Source organism: Akebia trifoliata, chromosome 1 (genome assembly GCF_017979445.1).
Source record: "Akebia trifoliata isolate Shusen 1 chromosome 1, ASM1797944v1, whole genome shotgun sequence".
Taxonomy (NCBI): domain Eukaryota; kingdom Viridiplantae; phylum Streptophyta; class Magnoliopsida; order Ranunculales; family Lardizabalaceae; genus Akebia; species Akebia trifoliata.
The window spans coordinates 26,744,571-26,768,403 of NC_141375.1; the positions used below are offsets into that span (position 1 = coordinate 26,744,571).

General features: G+C 34.0%; 1 protein-coding gene across 1 annotated transcript; it reads left to right on the plus strand.

The window, feature by feature from the left end:
• Positions 1–17,214: 17,214 nt before the first annotated feature.
• Positions 17,215–22,116, plus strand: LOC147411325 (polyphenol oxidase, chloroplastic-like). Its single transcript, XM_086447357.1, has 2 exons — positions 17,215–18,465; positions 21,357–22,116. Exons 1-2 carry the CDS (start codon positions 17,257–17,259, stop codon positions 21,921–21,923), a joined length of 1,776 nt encoding a protein of 591 aa, XP_086303483.1. The 5' UTR covers positions 17,215–17,256; the 3' UTR covers positions 21,924–22,116.
• The last annotated feature ends 1,717 nt before the right edge of the window (positions 22,117–23,833 follow it).

Consider the following 23,833-nt stretch of genomic DNA (forward strand, 5'->3'; position numbering starts at 1 on the left):
AAGATAGGGTACTGGTTAAAAAAGAATGCCCTTTTTTAAGATTATTTGTTATTTTCAAGTCGTATTTATCCTATTATTACTAATCGCCAGGGAAGATGTCTATGAAAATGAATTTTTTTTTTTTTAAATTCAAATTTTAGACGTTATCACTTACTTTCTCGATCGAAATTTCCATCTCATGAGGATTTTCCAGGGAGGGAAAATATTTTCCGATGTATTTTTTTTTTTTAATCGTACCACATATTGCTACTCTTTCATGATCATAGTTTTAAAACTCAAAAACTAGACTTCGACTCAAATATCCATCGAGTTGATTCAAGTCAACAACTCACGATTTGGATTATTTAATGAAAATTTATTAAATTTATAAATATTTAAAATAATTTTTAATATATTAAAATTAAAATAGACAATTTTTTATTGTTTGTCTTTATAACTTGTTGAATGTTCGAACCTAACACGAAGCATTGTCAAGCTGATTTGACAAATTAGTTCCGTCGAGTCTTGGGGGTGAGTCACCTTGAAATCCAAATGAGTCAAATCAATTAGACAAGTAACAAATCAGATCTCTTTTTGATAATTTCCAAGGTGCAACTTGACGGTGGATCTCATTTTTCAACAAAAAATAATTTTCTGGGAGAATCTGGATTCCCGTGAAACAAATTCTCTATGTACATGATTTTACTTGAATGGTGGATAATGGACAATAATACTGGTAATCAATACGGCCGGAAAAATCTAGTATAGATGTTTTTGGGGGAAAAAAAAAAGATTATTGATTATTTGAAAATTTCTAATTTATTTTTATTTAAAATCATAATCATAACTAAGGATGGATACATTGGGGTAAATATTGTTTTTTATGCATAACATTGAGAGACAATTCAGAACATATGAGGCTCTAAGGTTCAATGTGGGTTGTGGACAATTGCAATCCCGAGTCAAGTCCAACTTATCAATCCAAATAAGAAAAATAAATAAAGGTTAGATGTCTTTTTAAGTTTGCCCTTTTTTGTCTTAGGCCGCTCTCCATAGCTCCTGCTTTCACCATCAACAACTAATGACTAAATTCATTGATTTTCATTTTTTTTCTTTATTAGTAACCAAACTTTATTTCATTAGAGTAACTCCAAAACACTCAGGCTTTCGTTCTCTACGAGTGCTTTTATTATGTATTCTCTTCCAACTATCGTTATACAGAGCTAGAGCCTTTTAAAATAGCTCCAACACATTTGACTTTGGCTCTCTATTTCGAAATTTTTTAAAGAGAGAAAATGCAAGAGGCTAAAGAAGAGAGTAGATTTCTATCTCTCTACTTGTTGGCGGTAAAAAAACAATACCAATTGTGACATGGATTACTATAACTGAATTTGTGAAGATTGATTTTTTGCAAGTATGATTGGAGTGAATACCTCCTGAATAAACAAAAGGACTCTTTACAATAAAATTGCTTAACAGAGATGCCTCATAGATATGCCTATTTGCGTTGTGGTTGCTCTAACAATGCCAAAAAGGAAAGCACGACAAATATTATTTATTTTATTGGCTTCTTGTTCTTATATTTTCTTTGGCCTTTTTGTTTTTCTCTTTGACATTCGACAACGATGAAGATGGAGACATGGTAAGTCTACCTTTTTCACACATTGTCCTTTTTTTGTTGTAAATGAAAAACCACACCTCTCTCCTTTGTATGATGTTGATCTTAAAACTTAAAGCCAGTTTGGGGTATGTGGTTTTTATTCTACAATCCAATTATTCCCCAAAAATTGATTATAGAATCCGAAGTTACATTAAGTTACGACTATTTCTCGTGTTTCAAATGCCTTTTTCTTGTGTATTTTGCACTAAAAGTGATATTTTGTGTTAGGTGCACACTATTTCATTCCATCAATATAGAAATGAGGTTGGGAAATGAGATTTTAATTCTAAATTCTAACATCAGTTTTTAGAGATCAATTTTTTTAAAACAAGATTCTAAAAGTAAATTTTTTAAATATAATTCCAAAAATCAAAATTTAGAATCTAATATTTTGTCATGCTCAATTAAAGAACCACAAAAACACATCAACTATATCGAATCTAAATGAAAAATTTTTGAATTGGATTTGGAATCTATCACGATAGAATTGTCACTAACATGGTTTAGAACGTAACTCATTTGAGATCCTGATGGTTCGAGCGATTGAAGGCAACATGGTCAATGTGAATAGTTTATCACATTGACTTGCCCAAGATCGAAGATGGGCTAGTTCGATATATTGAAAATATCAACCAAGTTAGTAAAATCTCAATGGAGTCATTTTTTTTAATATTAAAAAATAAATAAAAATTTAACATTTATTATCTAATAGTAATGGTATTTTGTGATTGAGCATCTTCTAATTTCTTTATAGTTACATATATAAAAAATGAGTAAATGATTTTTCTCAACAAGAAAAAACAAGTCAACTTGATAGTTTCATAGGCTAGTTCCTGACCATTGGATTTATGGAGATTCGTAGCCTATGCCAAGATTGGCCATTAAGGACGACGGTCTATCGATTTTTAGGCAATTGGACAGGTTGCTTCTAACATTTTTCTAGTTATTATTATTTTTGTCTTTCAGTGGATTAGTGACGTGGTGACTTCGCCTAAACCTGAGCTTATGGGTTTATGATGGTATGTATCGAATGTACACTATATTTCACCTACAAGTATTCTTACTTGTTTATAGGTCGGTGAGCCCATAAATTTTGTTATATATTAGGAAAAATTACTTAAAGGACCTCCCGGATGGACTTCTTTCTAAATAGTTCCTAAGTTTTGGGCGGTCTCTTAATAGTCCATTTAGTAAACTTTTATTTTCTTAACAATCCCTGGACCTTACCTTCCACTTTTCACGATTGAATGGTCTATCCGTTGGAACTCATTGTTTTCATAAAAAAAAAATGATTTTTGGCATCTCAATCAAGTTTCGGAGACTCCATTATGTCGGAAAGGATTTAAAAATGAAGAAGGAGTCATTTTCAAGGGTTTTTTCCAAACATTTTGAAGATGTATGTAAAAAAAAAAAAGGATTTTTTACTTTTTTTTTCCTTAGTTTTTGAATGAAAATCGATTTGAGTTGAAATCATCCAAACAAGTCATTATCTCAATGTAGATATTTGAAGATCACCTCTACGAGAATTTGAAGTCATCACAATTTCTTTTTGTAAATGGGTATGAATGGTCAATCGAAATATATTTTTTTAGAAAACGTTATATTGGCATCATAGTTACTCTTGTACGAATAAAGTACTGGACTACCTGAAACCTAAGTAAGTGGTCCGATTAGAGAGAGGGGAAGGTATTAGACACCCTTCTTTCCATCAAATGACGATAACCTCAAAAGCTTGGTCATTTTCGGATAAAACAAAATAGATAAATAAATAAAGAGAAGAGTTTAATGATTGACAACTTGTACCCTAAGAAGGGATTCTATCGGCTCAGATTACAGGGCTCATCTCATTGAAATAGTGATCCTTAAAGAAATCTAACCTTGATTATAGGTCCATTCTCATGGATTGAGAAGAACTCAATTATCGATTGCCTCAAAACGAATTGAGTGAGGTGTGTGCATTATTTTCTTTTGAACGTAATTACAACTCTTACATTTTCAAACTAACTAAAGTCCGATCTACCAGAGGTATGGGAGGGTGAGCATTAAGTTTTAGGAACTTTCTAAAAATAAAATTAAAAAAGCAAGGGGGGAAAATAGAACAGGGAAATAGAGGGGGGGAGCTATGTTTTTTCTAACCCACCTTGAGGCATTGACTTATTCTTTCATTTATTCATTATTTTTATTTTTATTTTTCTTTTTCTTGAGTCTTTGGTAGTGTTATGGGAGTTTTTAGAAGAGAAGATATAGCAAGAGAATAAGAGAATTAAGTAAATAGGGGGTTATAAATTTTTAGTCATTTGGGACTTGATAACATGCCTCATTTTGAGAGGTAAGGGGGGTATTTATAAGATTTTTGAATTGCTTTTAGAGTTAGAAATGTCAAAGGGGAAAGATTAGAAGATTATATGTGGTGTAGGTATGAGATGAGGGTTATTTGGAGGTTGGTGAGGGGTATTTGTGTAAGGTGATGAGAATGGGTCACTATTAACCTAAATGGATTGGATTCTTCAACCCATGTGGGTTGAGTGTTATGTAAGATTAATGGGTGTAGTATTTAGTTAAGAGAATGAGTTGTGTAAGGGATTACGTGGTTAGATTTTGAGAATGTGGAGGAAGTAGTGACAAGTATCCTAAAGGTATGGGTGTGTGTGTTATGTGAGTTGATTAAGGAAAGGGTGTGGGTTGATGGAATTATGGGGGTAGGTTATGACATGGGTGTGGGTTGAGGTATGAGTTGGTTTGCTTTTTGAGGTGATGATGTGGTTGGTTATGAGAATTTGGGAGATGAAGAGTGGTGGTGACAAGTGTCCTTCTTGATGATTAAAGGTTGCATGGATCTTGATTGGTATTGATCATGGATATAGATATGGGAAAATATATGAACTTTAAGACTTTAGGTTCGGGCTTTTGTTTTAATGAGGGCTTAGGTTTTATAATTGGCTTGAGTCTAAGATTTGGGTTGCATGAGATTATGATTAGATTAATGCATTGGCCAGGGTTAAGTTTGTTTTAGGGTAAGGCTAAAATGATTTCAATGGGGGTGAATCTTGGTGGGTTTTAGGTGGACTTAGGACGTTTTCAAATTTAGAATTGGAGTGGTGAGAAACGGAGAATGTGAGGGCTTATTGCGAGTCCATGAAACTTTTACGGGTCTTAAGACCTTTTGATTTGATCAAAATATCAATTTTCAACGATTTGGACTTCTTAAGCTTATTGGCGGATTTTGCTAAGAAAATTAAATTTTTTAGGTCCTTTCAGTGGGGGCTTGTTCAAATTGGGGTGTCTACACTCAAGATTTTAATAGACTTTTTCATGTGTTTTTGAGTTGAAAAAACTAAAAAATAAAAAATTGATAGGTTTTATCAATGTCGAGTTCATCACTTTTAAAATAAAAAGTGGTGAACTCAACAATAAATAGCAGCGAGTTCAACGGTAAAAATTGTGAACTCAACAGTAAATAAAAAACATTGAATTCAACAATAAATAAAAGTGATGAACTTGATAGTAAATAAAAAAGAAGTGAGTTCGCCAATAACAAATGACCATATAGAAAAGAAAAAGTTTACTAAATGTCCTGCCAAGTTACCGTCGAAAATTTATGGACTATTTAGGAAAAAGCCCGTTTGAGGGGTTATTAAAGTAATTTCCCCTATATTATAAATATTGGAAGAACCTCCAATGGGCATAGTTCTCAAACCTAAACTTGACACTACCTCTATCCATTCCATAACAAATCGGGCCAAAACATGGATCATTTACTATATACAGTACGTCCAACTCATTTTTATCATTAGTAATTTTAATTAGACAATTTTTCGAGGGATTAATTGGATACAATTTGGAATATGAATTCCATTAGTTCATTAGAGAACATGGTCAGAAGATAAAAATGTGGTACAAAACAAATGGTTTGATATAAGTAGGGTTCAATAAAAAATAAAAATAAAAAATTACTTTAAGGACCACGACGGAGTGACTTTTTTCTAAATAGTCTATAAGTTTTGAGTGGTTTCTTAATAGTCCATTTAGTAAATTTTTATTTTCTTAATAGTCCTTGGATCTCATCTTGTGTGTATAAGGTCTTGGAAATACCCAAACTATACTTTTATCATGTTCTTCATATAGTTAGGTTTTGCAACTACGATTACAATCATTTCCGACGATTTTTTATGATTGTGAATGATGAATAGAGAGTGATATTCTCTTACTTTTGATAATTTAGACACATTTTATGATTACATTGTAATTTTTGATTTTGCAACCATGCATTTTGTATATTTCGAGGAGATTTACCAAGTACGGTAGTTGAAAAAACAAAAAGAAAATTGGTTCACATTACAGCGTCAAGTTCACCACTTTTTATTGTCTAGTTCAACATCTGTATTATTGAACTCACCACTTAGTATAAAGTTCAACACTTTTTATTATGTAATTCAACATTTAATTATTGTCAAGTTTAACAATTTGTTCATTAAAAAGAAAAAAAAACGTTGAACACGACATTAATTAAAAGAGGAATCAAATTCATAAAAAGTGTGAATTCAACACTGTAAATACGAATCAGATATATATATATTTTTTTTTGAGCTCGATACTGTGTAAATCTCCTCGAAACCCCCAATACATAAATCATAGTTGCAAATAAAAGCTTAATCATAAAAAAATTGAATCTCAACCCCATTCTTCATTTTTCTCAATGAAACATACAAAAAAATATGTCTAAATGTTCAAAAGTAAGAGGATATCATTATCCATTTGTCATTCATGATCAATGATCACCGGAAACAATCGCAATCACGATTGGGAAATCTAACTATGTGAAAAAGATGATAAAAAGATAGTTTGGATATTTCAAAGATATTATACACTTGAGATGAGGTTTAGGGATTGTTAAAGAAAGAAAAGTTTACAAAATGGACTATTAAGAGACCACCTAAAACTTAGGAACTATTTAGAGTCTACCGTCCAGCCTCCCCCATATCCCTTATCTTCAACTATAAATGTAGTGTATTAACTCAATTTATTATTAGCACTAGCAGTTTCTCCATTGGCTCTATGAATATCTAATTACTAAGACAAAGGATATGTGTAAAGTTATTCTAATTACCCTCTTGCTGGAGTGACCGCAGTAGGAGACACCTTGACATGGTGGCGTGTGCATGCCCGTAGATGCATTTTTACCCGAGATACGAGTAAAACACATCTACGGGCATGTGCACGCCACCACATCAAGGTGTCCTCCCACTGAGGTCACTCCAGCATTAATCTAATTTTTACGTGTTGTTACACTATGGAATTATGGGGAAAAGCTGTGGAAAATCAAAACAAGTTAAACAAATTCGAGAAAAAAAATAGATTTAACGGCTTGTATTTAGAGAAATTTCCTTTGGCGTGTTATTTACAGATAATGTAGCATTGATCGTTGAAACTATAAATATCTTGGAAACTAATGATTTTTAAATTAAGTAGGCCAAGAATTACGTGCCGTGTACAGCTACTAAGGACACTCCTAGAGTCGAGATACTACTTTTGATGGGTGTGCAAGAAATACTAATGACCACTTTAGTTGTCCACAAAGAAGTAGAGACTGGTGGGTAGGTGATGGTAGAGTTAGCGTTGAGTGGAGATGCATGCCTATCATGTAACTGTTGTATACTGATCAAAACAAAAGAAATTTTACAAGACAACTATAAGGCCATTTATGCTTGGTAAGTTCAATGTTGCTAGCTAAGAAAAATGTTTTAATGAAGAAACATAAAAGAGATGGAAATGTTGAGATGGATAAGTGGTAATATTACGGCAAAAACGAGTTCATCCAAAGGAATATAGGAGTGCTTCGATACAAGTTGAAGGTGTAAAAGCCCATGGGCCTAATTCATCCTCACAAACCTGACTTGTAAGGTGATGATTGCCCTAAGTTTATATAGGGCCCAAGGTCATGATACCCAGGCGATGTGCGGCAATCTGTTTACCTGTTTTTATACCATGTGAAAGCCCATGGGCCTAACTCATCATCGCAAAACTGGCTTGTAAGGTGAAGATTGCCCTAAGTTTATATACGCCCAAGGTCATGATACTCAGGCAATGTGGGATTATTTATTACAGAAAATGCTAAGAAAGCAATAGAAACATAAAAAATAACATGGGTTGAATTGGTTACGAAAGTTTTTAATACACATATACTTAAAGAAATATATAGCCATGGATTGAATTGAATGGCACATAGGGATTCATGTTGTTGACCCCAATATTTGGGAATTGAGTTAATAATACAAAAAATTAGTTACAAGCATATTTTGTTTAAGAAGTCTTTTAACGTAATTGAAGTGTGGAGAAAATAAGGAGAATATGTCTGTCATCTTCCTTAGGATAAAACCTTGAATTTGCAATAAAAACTAGATATATAATAGAGGAAATTACCAAAATGGAGTACAAAAATTGATTAATTCCCAAAACAGTGCACTATTTAAATTAATTCCGAAAATGGTAAATTTTTTACTTTTGAAAATAAGTTTTTTTTTAATTTTTTAATTTTTTATTATCAAAACGGTAAAAAATAAAATGAACCATGTTTTTTTTTTCCCTTCAATTTTCATACCAAAAATATTCTTTTTTACATTTTATACCCTTCTTTTAAGTTATATTCAAATTACCTTTATAGTCTCCTATCTTTAGTATATAAAAGAGTTGGGTTTTTGATAATTGTGAAAGACAACAACAAGATAAAAGGGTATATTTCCAGTATGAAAATGGTAGAAAATACTGCTCATTTTTTTAAAAACCATTTTGGTAGAAAAGATATTTCCGAAAACGGTCAAATACCATTTTTGGAATTAATTTGAATAGTGAAACATTTTTGGAATTAATCGATATTTGGTGCATGTTTTAGTAAATTAGCCTATATAATAAACTCTGGAAGAAATAACAATAAAATGATGATGATGTCAACAATGATGATATGATAAATGATAATATCCCTTATAACTTAATTACCATAGTTAGATAAAGCTAACCCCAAGCAGTTAGCTCAATGGCAATTTTGAACCGATAAGCGGCGAAAGTTCGTAGGTTGGGAGTTTGATACCCAGTATGAGCATTAATTCCTTGGGACCATGCGCAAGGGCACACCCTCACTTACCCAATGTGTGGGATGTGCAAGCGTTGCACATGCCCTGAGAGGGGACCCACACACCTTGGCCCAACCTGTCGTTTTGGCTCTTCCAGTCCCACTAGTTAGACATAAGTTTGAAATCCCCGTCATCCAAAAAAAAAAAGTTAAATAAAGTTTTAGACTCTTACCTAAACATATAAATAACCCCTAAATTAACTAAAAAGTAGCAAGATAAATTTGTACGACCTAGGTTTCAACTTCAAAGTGAAATTCTACTCTTGAAATGACCTCTTTTTGGGATGCGTCTTGGGAGCAATTTTGTCTGTGTGTGTGTGTGCTTATCGTGGTTCATTGACTGTGATATGCTTTTTCGTTAACTTAAAATGTACAATAGATAATAATAACTATGATAATTAAATGCAAAGTTGCTATTTTCCATTTCGTCCTAGTTTCTTCATCTCCCCTGAGCCCCCAAGAATTCATTTGTGTCCAATTTTACATAATAATGGAACAAGAATTGAAGATGTCGATGTTGATCCAATATTATGAAATCCTCGTTCCTTCTTTTTCCCGGTGCATCGACAACACCTCTTCTAAACCATTAAAATACCAATTCCATTTATTGTGTTACCATCATGTTCTAAAGTTCAAGAATACCAAGGAACTCCAAATTAAACTTCTTTGTTTGCCAAATGTTTAAATAGTGGGGTTAGCCCAAAGGCTGGGCCTACCAAACCTATTAGTTAATCATCAACCCATTATTTAAGGCCCAAGCCCTTGTCGATCCAAATTGGGTCAAATCTACATGGTTCTGTTTATAGTCACATATTTAGTAGGCCCAAAGTTTAGTCCCTATTAAGATACATCGGGTAATCAATGGTTCTAGATGTAAAAATCTAGATGTCCAATATCTTGTTGAATACGTTTTGGTGGATTTATGTTTAAACATTCAACTTGATTGGTGATTTAGGCCCTTAGAATTGGACCACACTGTTATTCTAACGATGAAACCTTTCTCAGATCCAATGGACACAATTAATCAATCAAGAAAGCTCGAAGGAGTGTGTAGGATGTAAATCGAGTGGGCCCAATCCACAGCCCTAGTTTAATACCATGGAAACATCACAATATGAAGAACACCATCGTTTGCTTGATCCACGGATGGAACGAGATTGATTGCTTGAGCTTAAGCTTGAAGTATATATCTATAGAGAGACTGTAGGTGATGTAATAGACTATGTAGCACTTTAATTGATTTACTACTTGGTTAGGAACCATTGATTATGAGAACATGATCATATATAACCTCTTTTCTATCTTATCATCTTTAGGACTGGTAAAGCTGGTATTAAATATGTTTTTTTATTTCTTCTGGTACATGTTTATGATATGGGCCCACTGATTGGGGAAGGTATCTGTCTTACTTCCGTTTTTATTTTGAAATTCTTTTTTCAAGTACATTGGTTGGTCCGAAACTACCGAAAGTGCCCATAGTATTTGAAGCAAAGTGCCCATAGTTTTTGAAGCTTTGCTTTGCTTTCCTTTCACGTTTCATCAACTTACAAGTGGTATTCACTCTTCATAAGTAATAATTACAGATATTGAATTACATAAATGCCCCAATAAGATAATCTGGCACAAACCAAGGGAAGATTCTCCTATAACAAATAAAGAAAATAAGTGAGGGTAAATCTCCATTTCGTGCACTAAATATGATAAAATTCTGAGTCTGGTACACTATTATTTTAATTCTTAAATATATATTTTTCTAGTGAATTCGTCACTTTTATAATCAATGAATTCACTGATCCAATGCCAGTACCAAAATCGGAATTTTGACATAAGTTGCGCATGTTTTAAGAAATATCTAAAATAAGTGAATGGTTGAGAATAAGTAAAAGTTGGTGTGCTGGTAAAAGATCTCTCTTTTTCTTTTTTGGCTAGATTTCTACTTTTTGGGTTTAGGATTTATATGAACCTAATCATAACCGTAAGCAACTATTGAAATTGTTTAACAAATTGTTATAATGTTGCAATTATAATTTGAGCAAACCTTTATAATGTTTGAAAAGTGTGTTTTAATCTGTAATTGGGGTGTGATAAGTAAAACTTGGGGTGCCAATAGTATCTCTCTTTGTTTGTGAGCATTATAATTTCTGATAATCTGACTCGAAAAGTTTCACTTGATCTGTGCTTGATTGACATGGCAAGTGCACAAAATTGTAAATTTTTTTTCTTGTGTATCCTAAAAAAAAAGATCTATGGTTTTGTGCACTTGCCACATAAACAGACAGACAGAGTGAAAAATTTCAAGTCCGAATATCACGACTCTTTCTAGATTTGAGCCAATTGTGGGCTTAATTTGGACTACATTTATAAGGCCCAAGCCTGTACTGATTGGAATCAGAGATAGGCCCAAAAAATTTGGATTAAGTTGGGCTTTTGGGTTCATGAGCTTTTTTAATACCCCTAGCCTAGTTGCCTCAACCAAGGAGTGTGTCTTGTGAGATGAAAGAAAACCTAAATTTACATCTTCTTTGTCTGGGGGCTTCATCCTCACCTTAATGAAAATCCTTGTTCAAGCTCTTCCCAAAATCAATCATCTTCAAACTCTTTATCTTCAATCCATCATTTTCAACCTCAACAAAAATAACACTCTTAATTTTTCTACCAAAATCAGTCATCTTCAATCCATCATTTTCGACTTCACCCTAACGAAAACTCTTGAATATTTCTTCTTAAAAACAATCATCTTCAAACTCCTCATCCTCAATTCATTGTTGAAAATGAAAATCACTTGATTTTCTTAGAGATTTGAATGTTTAAGTGTATATATGGGGTAGGATCACCATTCAACGTGTTTTGTAAACTGGAGTTAGAAGTTTTGGAATTGGCTGATTTTTTATTAAGGTAATCTTCATGGTAAGCGGATCATCCTCGTCAAAAATCAACCCCATCAAAAGTAATTTACAAAAAATAGACGGACCACAGTTCTTAAACTCATAAATTGGGGTTGGAAGTTTTGAAATAGGCTGATTTTTGGTGAGGATGATCTCCTCACCATAGAGATCATCTTCGTCGAAAATCAACCCATTCCGAAACTTCTAACCCAGTTTACAAAACACGTGTTGGATGGTTATCCTGTCCCTATACATAAGATTTTAAAGTTGAAGAATTTTACCTGAGCAGTTGAAGAAGACTGCTTTTTGGGAAGAGGGGCCTATGCTTTGGCCTGAAAGATGAATTTAGATGAAGGTATTGTGGCATTTTTCACCAGTTAATTAGAGAGGACCAGGTTAACGAATGCATGTCATCAGTTTGAAAACATGGGGACCTATGTCTAAACTAACCTAAAAGCATACTGTTTTAGAAAAACTAAAATATTTACCACATGAGAAAATAAGCTAACTTGGGAAATACTTTGGAATGTGGGATGCTCGGGTAATTTCAACAAAACTTACCCATGGGTACTTGATAAATTTCTCAAAATTTATTAGACTTGCTTGAGTTGAGTAACAAGTAATTGGCTGTTGGAACTGAAATACATATGTTTATCATTTGTATCCAACAGATGGGTGGAGATATCCAAAATGAATTCATGTTTGAGGTGGATGGTTCAAATTAACTCCAAATCTGAAGCCCTATACATTGATACGTCCATATTTTGAAAAGGAAAATGTCGAAGTAACATTGAAATTGACATTGCTGATGTGGATAAGTGTATACAGCCATAAATGCTTTTCAATGAGATATGAGTGAGAAGCATCTAGGGTTTTGTGCAAACTAATGTGTGAAATAATGTCAATTATCATTATTATTTTTTGTAAATTCAGGGAGTATCCCCACCTTTTGGCGAGACTAATCTCCCTTAGGCCTCACACACTCAATCATGTGTTATGACAGGTCAGTAGCCACATTTACTATAGAGGGGTGTATAAAGATTGAAAGACATGACCTAGGGAGCAAATCCAATCGCTTCCTTACCATCTCAACTAACCCTCGTTGGATTTGTATCAATTTCAATGTTACTCCAATGCGACTCTTTTAAAAATGAGGTTGTTATTTATGTACTTTTTCTTTTTTTGGATGGTACTCAGGGACTGTTTATGTAATTGATATCTAAATACCTAATACACGGGGATCTATAGCTTACGACTAAAGTGTGGGAAAGGAGTATAATTAAATTTCACATAGGTTTTATTATGTGTGATTAGTTAATACTCGATCGTATAACAGGTTTTTGGGTCACTTTTTAGGATTCTTTAAGGTGATAAAGAGTAATAAAATACATGTAAGGGTGGATGTGTCAGTTTGACAGCTAGATAATAAGCAACAACCTGATTTTCATATTAAACTTGCTTGGAGACGTATGTGAATTTCAGATTAAACTTGTTTAGTGGAGTAGGTGGTGGTTCCATAAAAAATATATAAATAGATACAGCCACCCCGAGATTAATGGTGACAACTGTTAACCATGTGTTGTTTTTATTTGTTTAATATTTTTTTTTGAGAAATTATGTAATAGACCTTGATGGAGGGATTTCTTTCTAAAAACCTTCCAACTTTTTAGCTTGACAGAGCAGTTAGTAAATATTTTCTTTCTTAATGCCCCTCGCCTTTTCAAATTGTCAAGACTTACAATTCAAATTATCGAGATCCATGCTTGAACATGTATTGTTGTGACTAACAGTTCAAGTTGATTATCTTGAAGATCAATGATTTAAATTGTTGATCTCAACAATATAGATGATTTGAGTTTAGAAAGGAGTCCCAATCGCAGAGTTGATTAACTTCTTTTTTTTTTTTATAGTTATTCACATCCCATTTGGATTTTGGAGAATAACTAAGATGTCCCTACCTTCTTTTACACTCTCCTTGACCACAGTCCATATTAACATGAACAATTTGAAATTATCCCTACCTTTCCTTCCCCCACACTCCTCACACACACAAAAAGATAAAAAAGAAAAGAAAGAAGGCCTCTCTCTCTCTCTCTCTCTCTCTCTCTCTCTCTCTCTCTCTCTCTCTATATATATATATATATATATTGTTGCTGAACATTCCCATATATATATATATGGGAAATGTTCAGCAACAAACATTTTGGCAAAACATTTTTCAAAACATGGGTTAGAGATTTTGGAATGGGCTGATTTTGGTGAGGATGATCTCTACGGTGAGGAGATCATCATTACCAAAAATCAGCCCATCCAAAACTTCTAACCCCATCAAAAATGATTATAAAAAAATGGACGGTCCACGATTTTTCAACTTGTAAACTGGGGCTAGAAGTTTTGGAATGGGCTGATTTTGGTGAGGATGATCTCCTCACCGTAGAGATCATCCTCACCAAAAATCAGCCCATTCCAAAACTTCTAACCCCATCAAAAATGATTTATAAAAAATGGACGGTCCACGATTTTTCAACTTGTAAACTGGGGCTAGAAGTTTTGGAATGGGCTGATTTTGGTGAGGATGATCTCCTCACCGTAGAGATCATCCTCACCAAAAATCAGCCCATTCCAAAACCTCTAACCCATGTTTTGAAAAATGTTTTGCCAAAATGTTTGTCAAAATGTTTGTTGCTGAATGGGACCTTATATATATATATATTCAACTTTAGGTTTTGGTATGGGATTGTTAACTGCTTTCGACATGATTTGATATTAATTACTCAAATTTTCTACTATCTTATATATATATATATATATATATGGGGGCGGTTCAAGGGCCATATGTAAAAACATATGAAAAAACAATAGTTTTTCAAAATATGGGTTAGAGGTTTTGAATTGGGCTGATTTTTTGCGAGGAAGGTCACTGTGATGAGAATATCATCCTCTAAAAAAATCAGTTCAATCAGAAACTTCCAAATCCATCAAAAGTGATTTACAAATTATTGTAAAAAATTGATAAAAAATCGACGGTCCACATTCTAAATCACTTTTAATGGGGTTAGAAGTTTCAGATTGGACTGATTTTTTTCTTCTGATGATCTTCCCATCATAGAGATCATCCTCACAAAAAATCAGCTCAAATCAAAACTTTTAACCTATATTTTGAAAATTTATTAATGTTACATTGTTTTTACATATGTTTTCTCATATGTCCCTTGAACCTGACCCACATATATATATATATTAATATCAAATCATGTCGAAAGCAGTTAACAACCCCATATCAAAACCTAAAGTTGAATATATATATATATTTTCTCATATGTCTCTTGAACTTGACCCTGTATATATATATATTAATATCAAATCATGTTGAAAGCATTTAACAACCCCATATCAAAACCTAAAGTTGAATATATATATATTTTCTCATATGTCCCTTGAACTTGACCATATATATATAAATATCAAATCATGTCGAAAGCAGTTAACAACCCCATATCAAAACCTAAAGTTGAATATATATATATATTCAATTATATCTATATATATATATATATATATATATATATATTATATATATATCTATATATATATATATATATATATATATATATATATTCAACTTTAGGTTTTGATATGGGGTTCTTAACTGCTTTCGACATGATTTGATATTAATTACTCAAATTTTCTACTGTCCTCTAACTCAACGAGAAGAAAATAAGTAAATTATTTTTTCACTCTTCTTTTTATAACTTAGATGACTCTTCCTTTGTAGTAGTAGTAATAATAGTAATAATAATATCAAGATATAATTTTGGGAGTAGAAGATAATAAGATTTTTTGATAGAAAATTTTAGGATTTTTTGCTAACTAGGGATTAAGGTGAGGTTTAGCACGATGCATTGAAAATGAGATTAAATAAATTAAAATTAATTCACTTTCACTATCTAGAAAGAAAAATCATGGGTTTTGTACATTCTTTAGAGGTTGAAATTGAGGGTATAGGTTATTTTTATTAGTGTAAAAAAAAAAGGCCAAAGAGATATGTAATCACTTTGAAAATATTATGGTATCTCAAATATTCATAAAAATATAAAGGGGTATCTAGATCACACAAAAAATTGATGGGTTTTCAAAATAAGGGGTGATTTAAAAACTCAATATTGAGTTTTGCATTTGGCCCCCACCCCCTGCCCAAAAAAAAAGAAGCGTTGTGATAATCTGAATCTCTTTTTTTTATGCGTTTTGTGTACCTTCTCATCATAAAATCGTAGATCCTTTGGGATAATCAAGAAAAAGATTTATGATTATGTAATTATTAGGTCACGAAGCGTACAAAGAGCATATGCAAAAAGAGAGTAAGAAAATCATGATTCATAAAAGAAAATAAAAAAAATTCATCCAACATAGCGCCTAGAGAGAGACGAAAACTGGAAGGGGAAGGGAAACAAGATCAAAGGGTGTATATTAGCAATTTGAAAACATAAGAGCTATCTCAAATAATAATAAAAATGAGGGATGATTTAAAAACTTAAAAAAATTGAGAGAAAGAGGGGGAGGAAGTTGCCGCCCCCCTGATGTGAGAAGTACGAGGTCACAAAGTTAAGCATAAAATATTGAGTTTGGAAGTATAATTAAAGAATAATGCTCGAGTGTCTGCGTAGGACACCCAGTTTGTGTGGAATTATTCTCAGGATCATAGTTGACTTGACTCGTATTTCGAGAAAAAACATCTATGGTTCTCAACAGAGCACCGCTACAGCGCTTGCGAGTGAACCATACGGCTTACAAAGTGTCCTAGAAAGTCACTTTACAGCTGACGTAAGAGGAAAATTTCAAATTGGAAAATGCTTTACTACCAGCGTTGGAGACCGGTCTAACACTGAATTTACTTGGCAGTGTACGGAGAACGGCAGATTTTCTAACTTGTATCTCGACGAAATAAATCTATGATTATCTACGCATTGTCATGTCAAATCAGTGTCCAATGACGCAGACAGTCTAACACGACTCCTTAAGATTCAATGGATTAGTAGAGAATTTAATTACGGAGAATACTATTGTAAGACTGACTCTTATGACGACTTTTATCCAAAACCACGTTTGGCGCCAGTGTTTTCAGAAGATAGATCAGCAGCCACACAACTGGCTAATTCTTTAATCAATCGTCGGCAAAGCAACGTGCAGCCACACAACTGGCTAATTTTTTAATCAATCACCGTTGAAGCAACGTGATTTTACTTTTTTTTTTTTTTTTTCATATTAAAATTCTTTAAAAAATTAGTTGAACACACTAGCCTCAACGTAGGGTCGAGACTCTCCGAACAAGAGATAGTCAAGATGTTAGAGGTTCCCAACTAATATGTATCCTTAGAAAGCCAATACTGATCTATATAAAATCTGTAATTTTTCTCTTATTTCAACCGTCTGTTTGATGAGACTTGAAAAGTCCAATCAAATATGGCTCCTCTTTATTAGATATTTGAAAAAAGAAAAGTAAAATGAAAGAGGCCCCTAAGACCTTAACCCTTCCTTCCTCTATAGACTATAGTCTATATATAACCCTCTTTCCCTAACATCATATAACCCACATAGTACACAAAACAATGTCTCTCTCTTCCTTGGTCACCACCACCACCAATATCATCCCCTCAGCCAACCCTCTACGGAGGACAAAAAAGACTCATAGTACTCCCCGTCATGTCTTCACCAAACGCATAGCTCATACATCTTGTGATCTTAACAAACAAAGGAAAGAAGAAGAAAACAAATATGTAACCGATAGAAGAAATGTCCTACTTGGCTTGGGTGGTCTATATGGTTATAGTGCCACCCAAAGTATGTCAGCCATGGGTGCACCAATCCAACCACCTGACTTATCGACATGTCACATGGCCGAGGATGCTGTGACAAAGGAGCCAGTCAGCTGTTGTCCGCCTTATAGCACGGCCAACATTGTAGATTTCGTACCACCATCTCAAAAGGAGCCATTACGTGTAAGAAAACCGGCTCACAAATTATCCAAGGGAGAGATCGACAAATTCAACGAGGCCGTAGCCAAAATGAAGGCTCTTCCGTCTGATGATCCATGGAACTTCTACCAACAAGCCACCATCCATTGCACCTATTGTAATGGTGCTTTCGATCAAGTCGGTACCAACCCACCGGTTCTTCTCCAATTACATGGAAGTTGGCTTTTCTTCCCATGGCATCGATACTACCTACACTTCTGGGAGAAGATACTCGGGAAACTCATCGATGATCCAACGTTCGCGATTCCTTATTGGAATTGGGACGCCCCCGATGGCATGTATATGCCGAAGATATATTTGGATGAATCATCCCCTTTATACAACGATAATCGGGACAAGAATCATTATTCGGCTTTGTTCGATTACAAGTATGCTCTCAATGATCCAAACCCATCGACTCCAGCCGAAATCGAAGAGGTGATCACGCATAATTTGTGCCAATTGGAAAAAATGTACAAGGAATCATCGTCAAATCCCTCGCTTTTTATGGGGAAACCTTTGAGGGCTGGAGAAACAGCTACAACCATTGCTGCAGGAACTTTGGAGAATTTACATAATGTGATCCATCAATGGACGGGGTCACCCACTTCGCCTTATTATGATATGGGCAATTTCGTTACTGTGGCACGTGATGCATTGTTCTATGCTCAACATGCTAATGTGGATCGAATGTGGGATCTTTACAGTAGCTTTAGAGGGTACAAGCCTGAATTCAAGGATCCTGATTGGCTCGAATCTTCCTTTATCTTCTACGATGAGAACCGCCAAGTGGTTAAGGTCAAGGTTTGTCTCTCTCTCTCTCTCTCCATTTATTTTAATTTATTTATATCATATACTTAAATAGGGGTATTTAGCAAATTGATTGTTTTCGTAAAATATTTTAATTCTGAAAATTGTAAATTACCGATTTTGAAATTAAAATGAATGATGTAAACGCATGTTTTGTTAAATAATCTTTTATTTATTTATATGAGATTGGACCAGAAATTAAGCCATTCCCCATTAGGGGTATAAATAGATTGAATTAGATTTGAGGCCTGATCAGATAATTCCAAGTTTGAATCAAGGATTTGGGTTCTAATAAGATCTCAATTTGATAATTTATTATTTTGAATCGCAATTTGATTAAATACATAACTAATGTATATTTATATTATTAATTTTCTTTAAATATAATTATAGTGTATTTTATATATGCTTTTATGAAAGAATCAAATTGATTTGGATTGGATAGAAAAAAAATAGTGATCCGTCAAAGTTGGATTTGGTCTAGATCTAATACATTGCTTATAGGATCTGATACCTACCAATCTTATTCGAACCCAACCCAATCCAATGATAATCTACCTAGAAATACAGACTTTCTCAGGATTACGTTGGGTTTGTTGGAAAATTAGTTTTGTTACGGAGAATTTCTCTTACGTTGGATATAGAATTTTAAACTTTCTTTAACCTCAAATGAGGGGGAAAAAAGATTTCCTAGGGATTAATGAAGTTTTCTAGGCATTCATTTCATTTAGAAATTTGTATTAGGGGTGCAACTTGGTCTAGTTCAAATCGAGAACCGAAACGAACCGATAGCTTTGGAATGGTTTGGAACAAGTTGCGGTTCGATTTTGAATTACGAAAATGGATAATTAATCAATTTGGTTCGACTCTCGGATCAAATTTGTATAGAATCGAACCAAATTGAGAACATAACCCTTATACAATAAATAAATATATATGTATATAATAATTATTATGAATTATTTTATGAGTTAGGACATAAATTAGTGTTTTTATGGATAAATTAATGATTTTTTATGTTTATTATATGTTTATTTTTTATTAAAATATATTATTTATAATTTATAAAATATTGACAATCCATAAAATCGAACCGAACCAAACCAATTTTAATTTGATTTAGGTTGATTTGATTCCAATGAAATTTAGTTCAATTCTGATTTTTATTTAGTGGAATCGACGTATATTACTTCGGTTCTAATTTCACTTTAGACCGAAATAAATTGCACCCTGACTTATATGATAGTATCTCAAACGTGATGATTGTATTTTCCATTTTGTTTTGTTTTTAGCAAAATTATTTAACCTCCAACGGGGTTCCATACAGAGAATCTAACGTATGATTGAGATGGAAAGTTATTCATAAGGGATTCTCGTTACATGAATCCCAAGAATGTCAACCTATTCTTTTCCTCCCAGTCTATGTTCAATGTTCTTGGACACAATACTTGGGGTTGGAAAAGTCTTTTCTTCAATACTTCTCTCATTAATTTAATATCTTTTTGAAAGATATTAGTCTCAAATAGCAGTTGAGATTCTCTATCCAACAAATAGCTGACATGACTTTGAAAGAATATTCTTTGGGGTTCCCTAGAAAAATGGATCTATGATCAATATTGATAACTAGGAAACCTGATTTTCCACATGCCGTGTCAAACCTTATTTGAGCCCCCACAAAAATATTTTATTTTTGGTTTTACAATGTCATTCAAAAGACCAAGGCATAACTCCATCAAAAAAATTGTTGAAGATGGGATGGTATTTCAGATAAACCAAATGGATCCCTACGAAAATTTCTGAATCCTTAGGAAGCCTCTGTTCTTTAATCCCATGGGCAAGGCCCAGCATGGACTGGGCTCGGGCCTGCATGGACCGGGTTTGAATATGGTAACTACATCATTTTTAAGATAAGGAATGAAGAACATTCGACATTGGATATTTTTTTTAGAAATTTTATTTAGCCTCTAAGGCGGTTTGATACAGAGATTCTAACGTATGATTGAGATGGAAAGTTATTCATAGGGATTCTTGTTACATGAATCCCAAGAAAATCATTATCAATTGGAAACCTATTCTTTTCCTCCCAGTCTATGTTCAATGTTCTTGGACACAATACTTGAGGTTGGAAAAGTCTTTTCTTCAATACTTCTCTCATTAATTTAATATCTTTTTGAAAGATATTAGTCTCAAATAGCAGTTGAGATTCTCTATCCAACAAATAGCTGACATGACTTGAAAGAATATTCTTTGGGGTTCCCTAGAAAAATGGATCTATGATCAATATTGATAACTAGGAAACCTGATTTTCCACATGCCGTGTCAAACCTTATTTGAGCCCCCACAAAAATATTTTATTTTTGGTTTTACAATGTCATTCAAAAGACCAAGGCATAACTCCATCAAAAAAATTGTTGAAGATGGGATGGTATTTCAGATGAACCAAATGGATCCCTACGAAAATTTCTGAATCCTTAGGAAGCCTCTGTTCTTTAATCCCATGGGCAAGGCCCAGCATGGACTGGGCTCGGGCCTGCATGGACCGGGTTTGAATATGGTAACTACATCATTTTTAAGATAAGGAATGAAGAACATTCGACATTGGATATTTTTGGTTTTAATAAATTATAACCTAATAAAATAATATTTCACATAAGAGTATTATAAAAATTTAAATTGGGCATTTTAGGGGAGTTTTCTTCGAGGATTTTATTTTTAATTGGGATGGGATTTGTTGTATTCCTTGTGAGTAATTCCTTATTGTAAGATCTTGCTAGGTTGGTCATCTCGACTGACTTGTCTTCTTTTATAAATGAATGGCTGCTTATAAAAAAAAAAAGGATTGCCTAAAAACGGAACAACTTATGCATTTATTCAATACCATATAGGTGAAGGACTGCCTCAAAACGGAACAACTTCGATTCTCCTACAGTCCAGAGGATATTCCATGGAAGGACATGGGTGGAAGATGCAAGAAAGTGAAGTCTGCCACAAAGAAAAGTGCCGATAAATCGGCACAACCCGATGTCTCAGTTTCTGAATTTGGATCAAAGCCGATATCTCTCACCAAGACTATTCGAGTTATTGTTTCGAGGCCTAAGACATCTCGAAGTCAGGCTGAGAAAGAAGAAGCCAAAGAGGTTCTTCTCATTGATGGCATCAAGGTTACAGAAGGGAATGCTGCAAGATTTGATGTTTATGTCACAAAAGCGACGAGAGACGGTCAAGTTGGTCCGGACAAAGGTGAATTGGCTGGTAGCTTTGTAAAAGTCCCACACTCACACAGTAAGAAACACAAGGTGGGGCCCAAGGTGTGTCTTGAGTTGGGTATAACTTGTTTGGTGGAAGATATTGAGGCCGAAGCTTCGGATAAATTGGTTGTGACATTGGTGCCTCGAATGGGAGAGATAGTTGTGGGAGGGGTTCATGTTGATCTGTTCAAGGTTGAGGACTAGTTGAAGCTTACCAAGCCAAACTTCTCCTCTGTTTTCTTCCATATTTGTCTAGGGAAATATGCCCATTTATTCTCTCTTATGTCTGAGTCGTGATGAATGCACGCGGTTGGGTATGCGGTTGACGTGGCAAGGGCATGTTTCCTCGTATATCTATCACTTGTGTCCTAAATAAAGAAGTCGATTTGTTTCTCTATATTTCAATGCCTCCTTGAAGGCTACTTGGGAAGCTGCGATCCTAATCTGTTGACTCTACATCTTTGATTGATGTTTGAACTTTGAAGTCTCTCTCTCTCTCTCTCTCCCTCTTTCACAGACACACACACTTGGTTTTGGATCAAGACCCTACTTTGAACCTACACACATACACACACGCAAGGGAAAAAAAACTTAAATTCAAGTAACCAAAATTGATTAATATGCCAATAGACACCAAAACAACAGGTGAGATGAACTACAAAATCCAACGACTAATGGGATAATATCATAAGTGGCAATAGGAGAGAAAACTTATAAATTGCATTACAAGAAGTAATTCAATGGAGACCTCTACAGCACAATAAATAAAACATAAACTACGAAAGAAAAGATACCAGTACCACAACTTGACTCATTATATACTATTAGAGAAGTCAAGTCTTCCGATTCATTCTCATAAATTGTTGTAACTGATCCCTAAAGATAAGCGTACAGCTGTAACAGATTCCCACAGATAAGTGTACAGTTGTAACTTAAAATACAAATTCAAAAACAAAATAAACTAAAGCAGTTACAACAATTTATGAGAATGAATCGGAAACATGTCTTACTCTCCTCTCTCATGCATCACTTCCTTTAACGTTTTGGACTCATGCTTTTGCCACTGTTGTTTACCTAATAAATCGTATGCCCACTCTCACACTAAATCTATCATCTCCTTATGAAATTTTTTTTGGCTCTCCCCAAACTACTCCAAACTTAGAATTTTTGGTTGTTTGTGCTACCCATGGTTACGTCCTTATTCATCTCACAAACTTGAGTCTCGTTCCAAGCCTTGTATTTTTCTAGGTTATTCTTTTACTCAAAGTGCTTATCTGTGCTATCATCCTCCCACATCTAGAATGTATGTTTCTCATCATGTCACTGTCGACCTGAGTAATCTATCTCTCAACACACCATCTGCAGTTCAACCTCAAGGACAACCATCATGTGATGCTTCGTTCCCTACTACCAGCACCACGCCACACATACCACATGACTCTCCTATCCAACCAACCATCTCTATGCCTTCACCTGAAATCCAATCAACCACCTCTGTACCTTCACCTGACAACCAACCAAACACATTTAGTCCTGTGGTGAAGCCTACTACAATCCGTCTAGTACTTAGCCTTGTTGTGAGTCGTGGTTGGTCTCTACGACAATTGGATGTAAATAATGCCTTTTTGCAAGATCATCTCTCTGAAGATGTTTATATGTCCCAACCTCCAGGTTTTGTTGATTTAGATAATCCAACTCATGTTTGCAAGCTTCGGAAAACAATTTATGGGCTTAAACAAGTTCCACGAGCATGGTACCATGAGCTTTGCAAATTTCTTATTGCTTCGGGTTTTCACAATTCTCATGCCGATACATCTCTTTTTGTTTTAAACACTGGTGGTACCCTTCTCTATCTTCTAGTTTATGTGGATGACATTATTCTTACTGGTAATGATGATACTATGGTTCAGAAGTTTATGCATTTGCTTTTTCACCAGTTTTCTCTAAAAGATTTGGGACAATTATCATATTTTCTTGGAGTGGAAGTTATACCAAATGATCACGGTATCCTGCTTTCTCAACAACGTTATATTATTGATTTTCTTACTCGCACAAAAATGATGGATGCTAAACCAATACATACTCTATTACCTACCAGTCCTCCCATTACATTG

Coding starts and splice junctions, on each gene's coding strand:
- LOC147411325 (XM_086447357.1), top strand. CDS start 17,257: ATGTCTCTCTCTTCCTTGGTCACCACCACCACCAATATCATCCCCTCA. Junction 18,466..21,356: donor GCCAAGTGGTTAAGGTCAAG/GTTTGTCTCTCT, acceptor AATACCATATAG/GTGAAGGACTGCCTCAAAAC.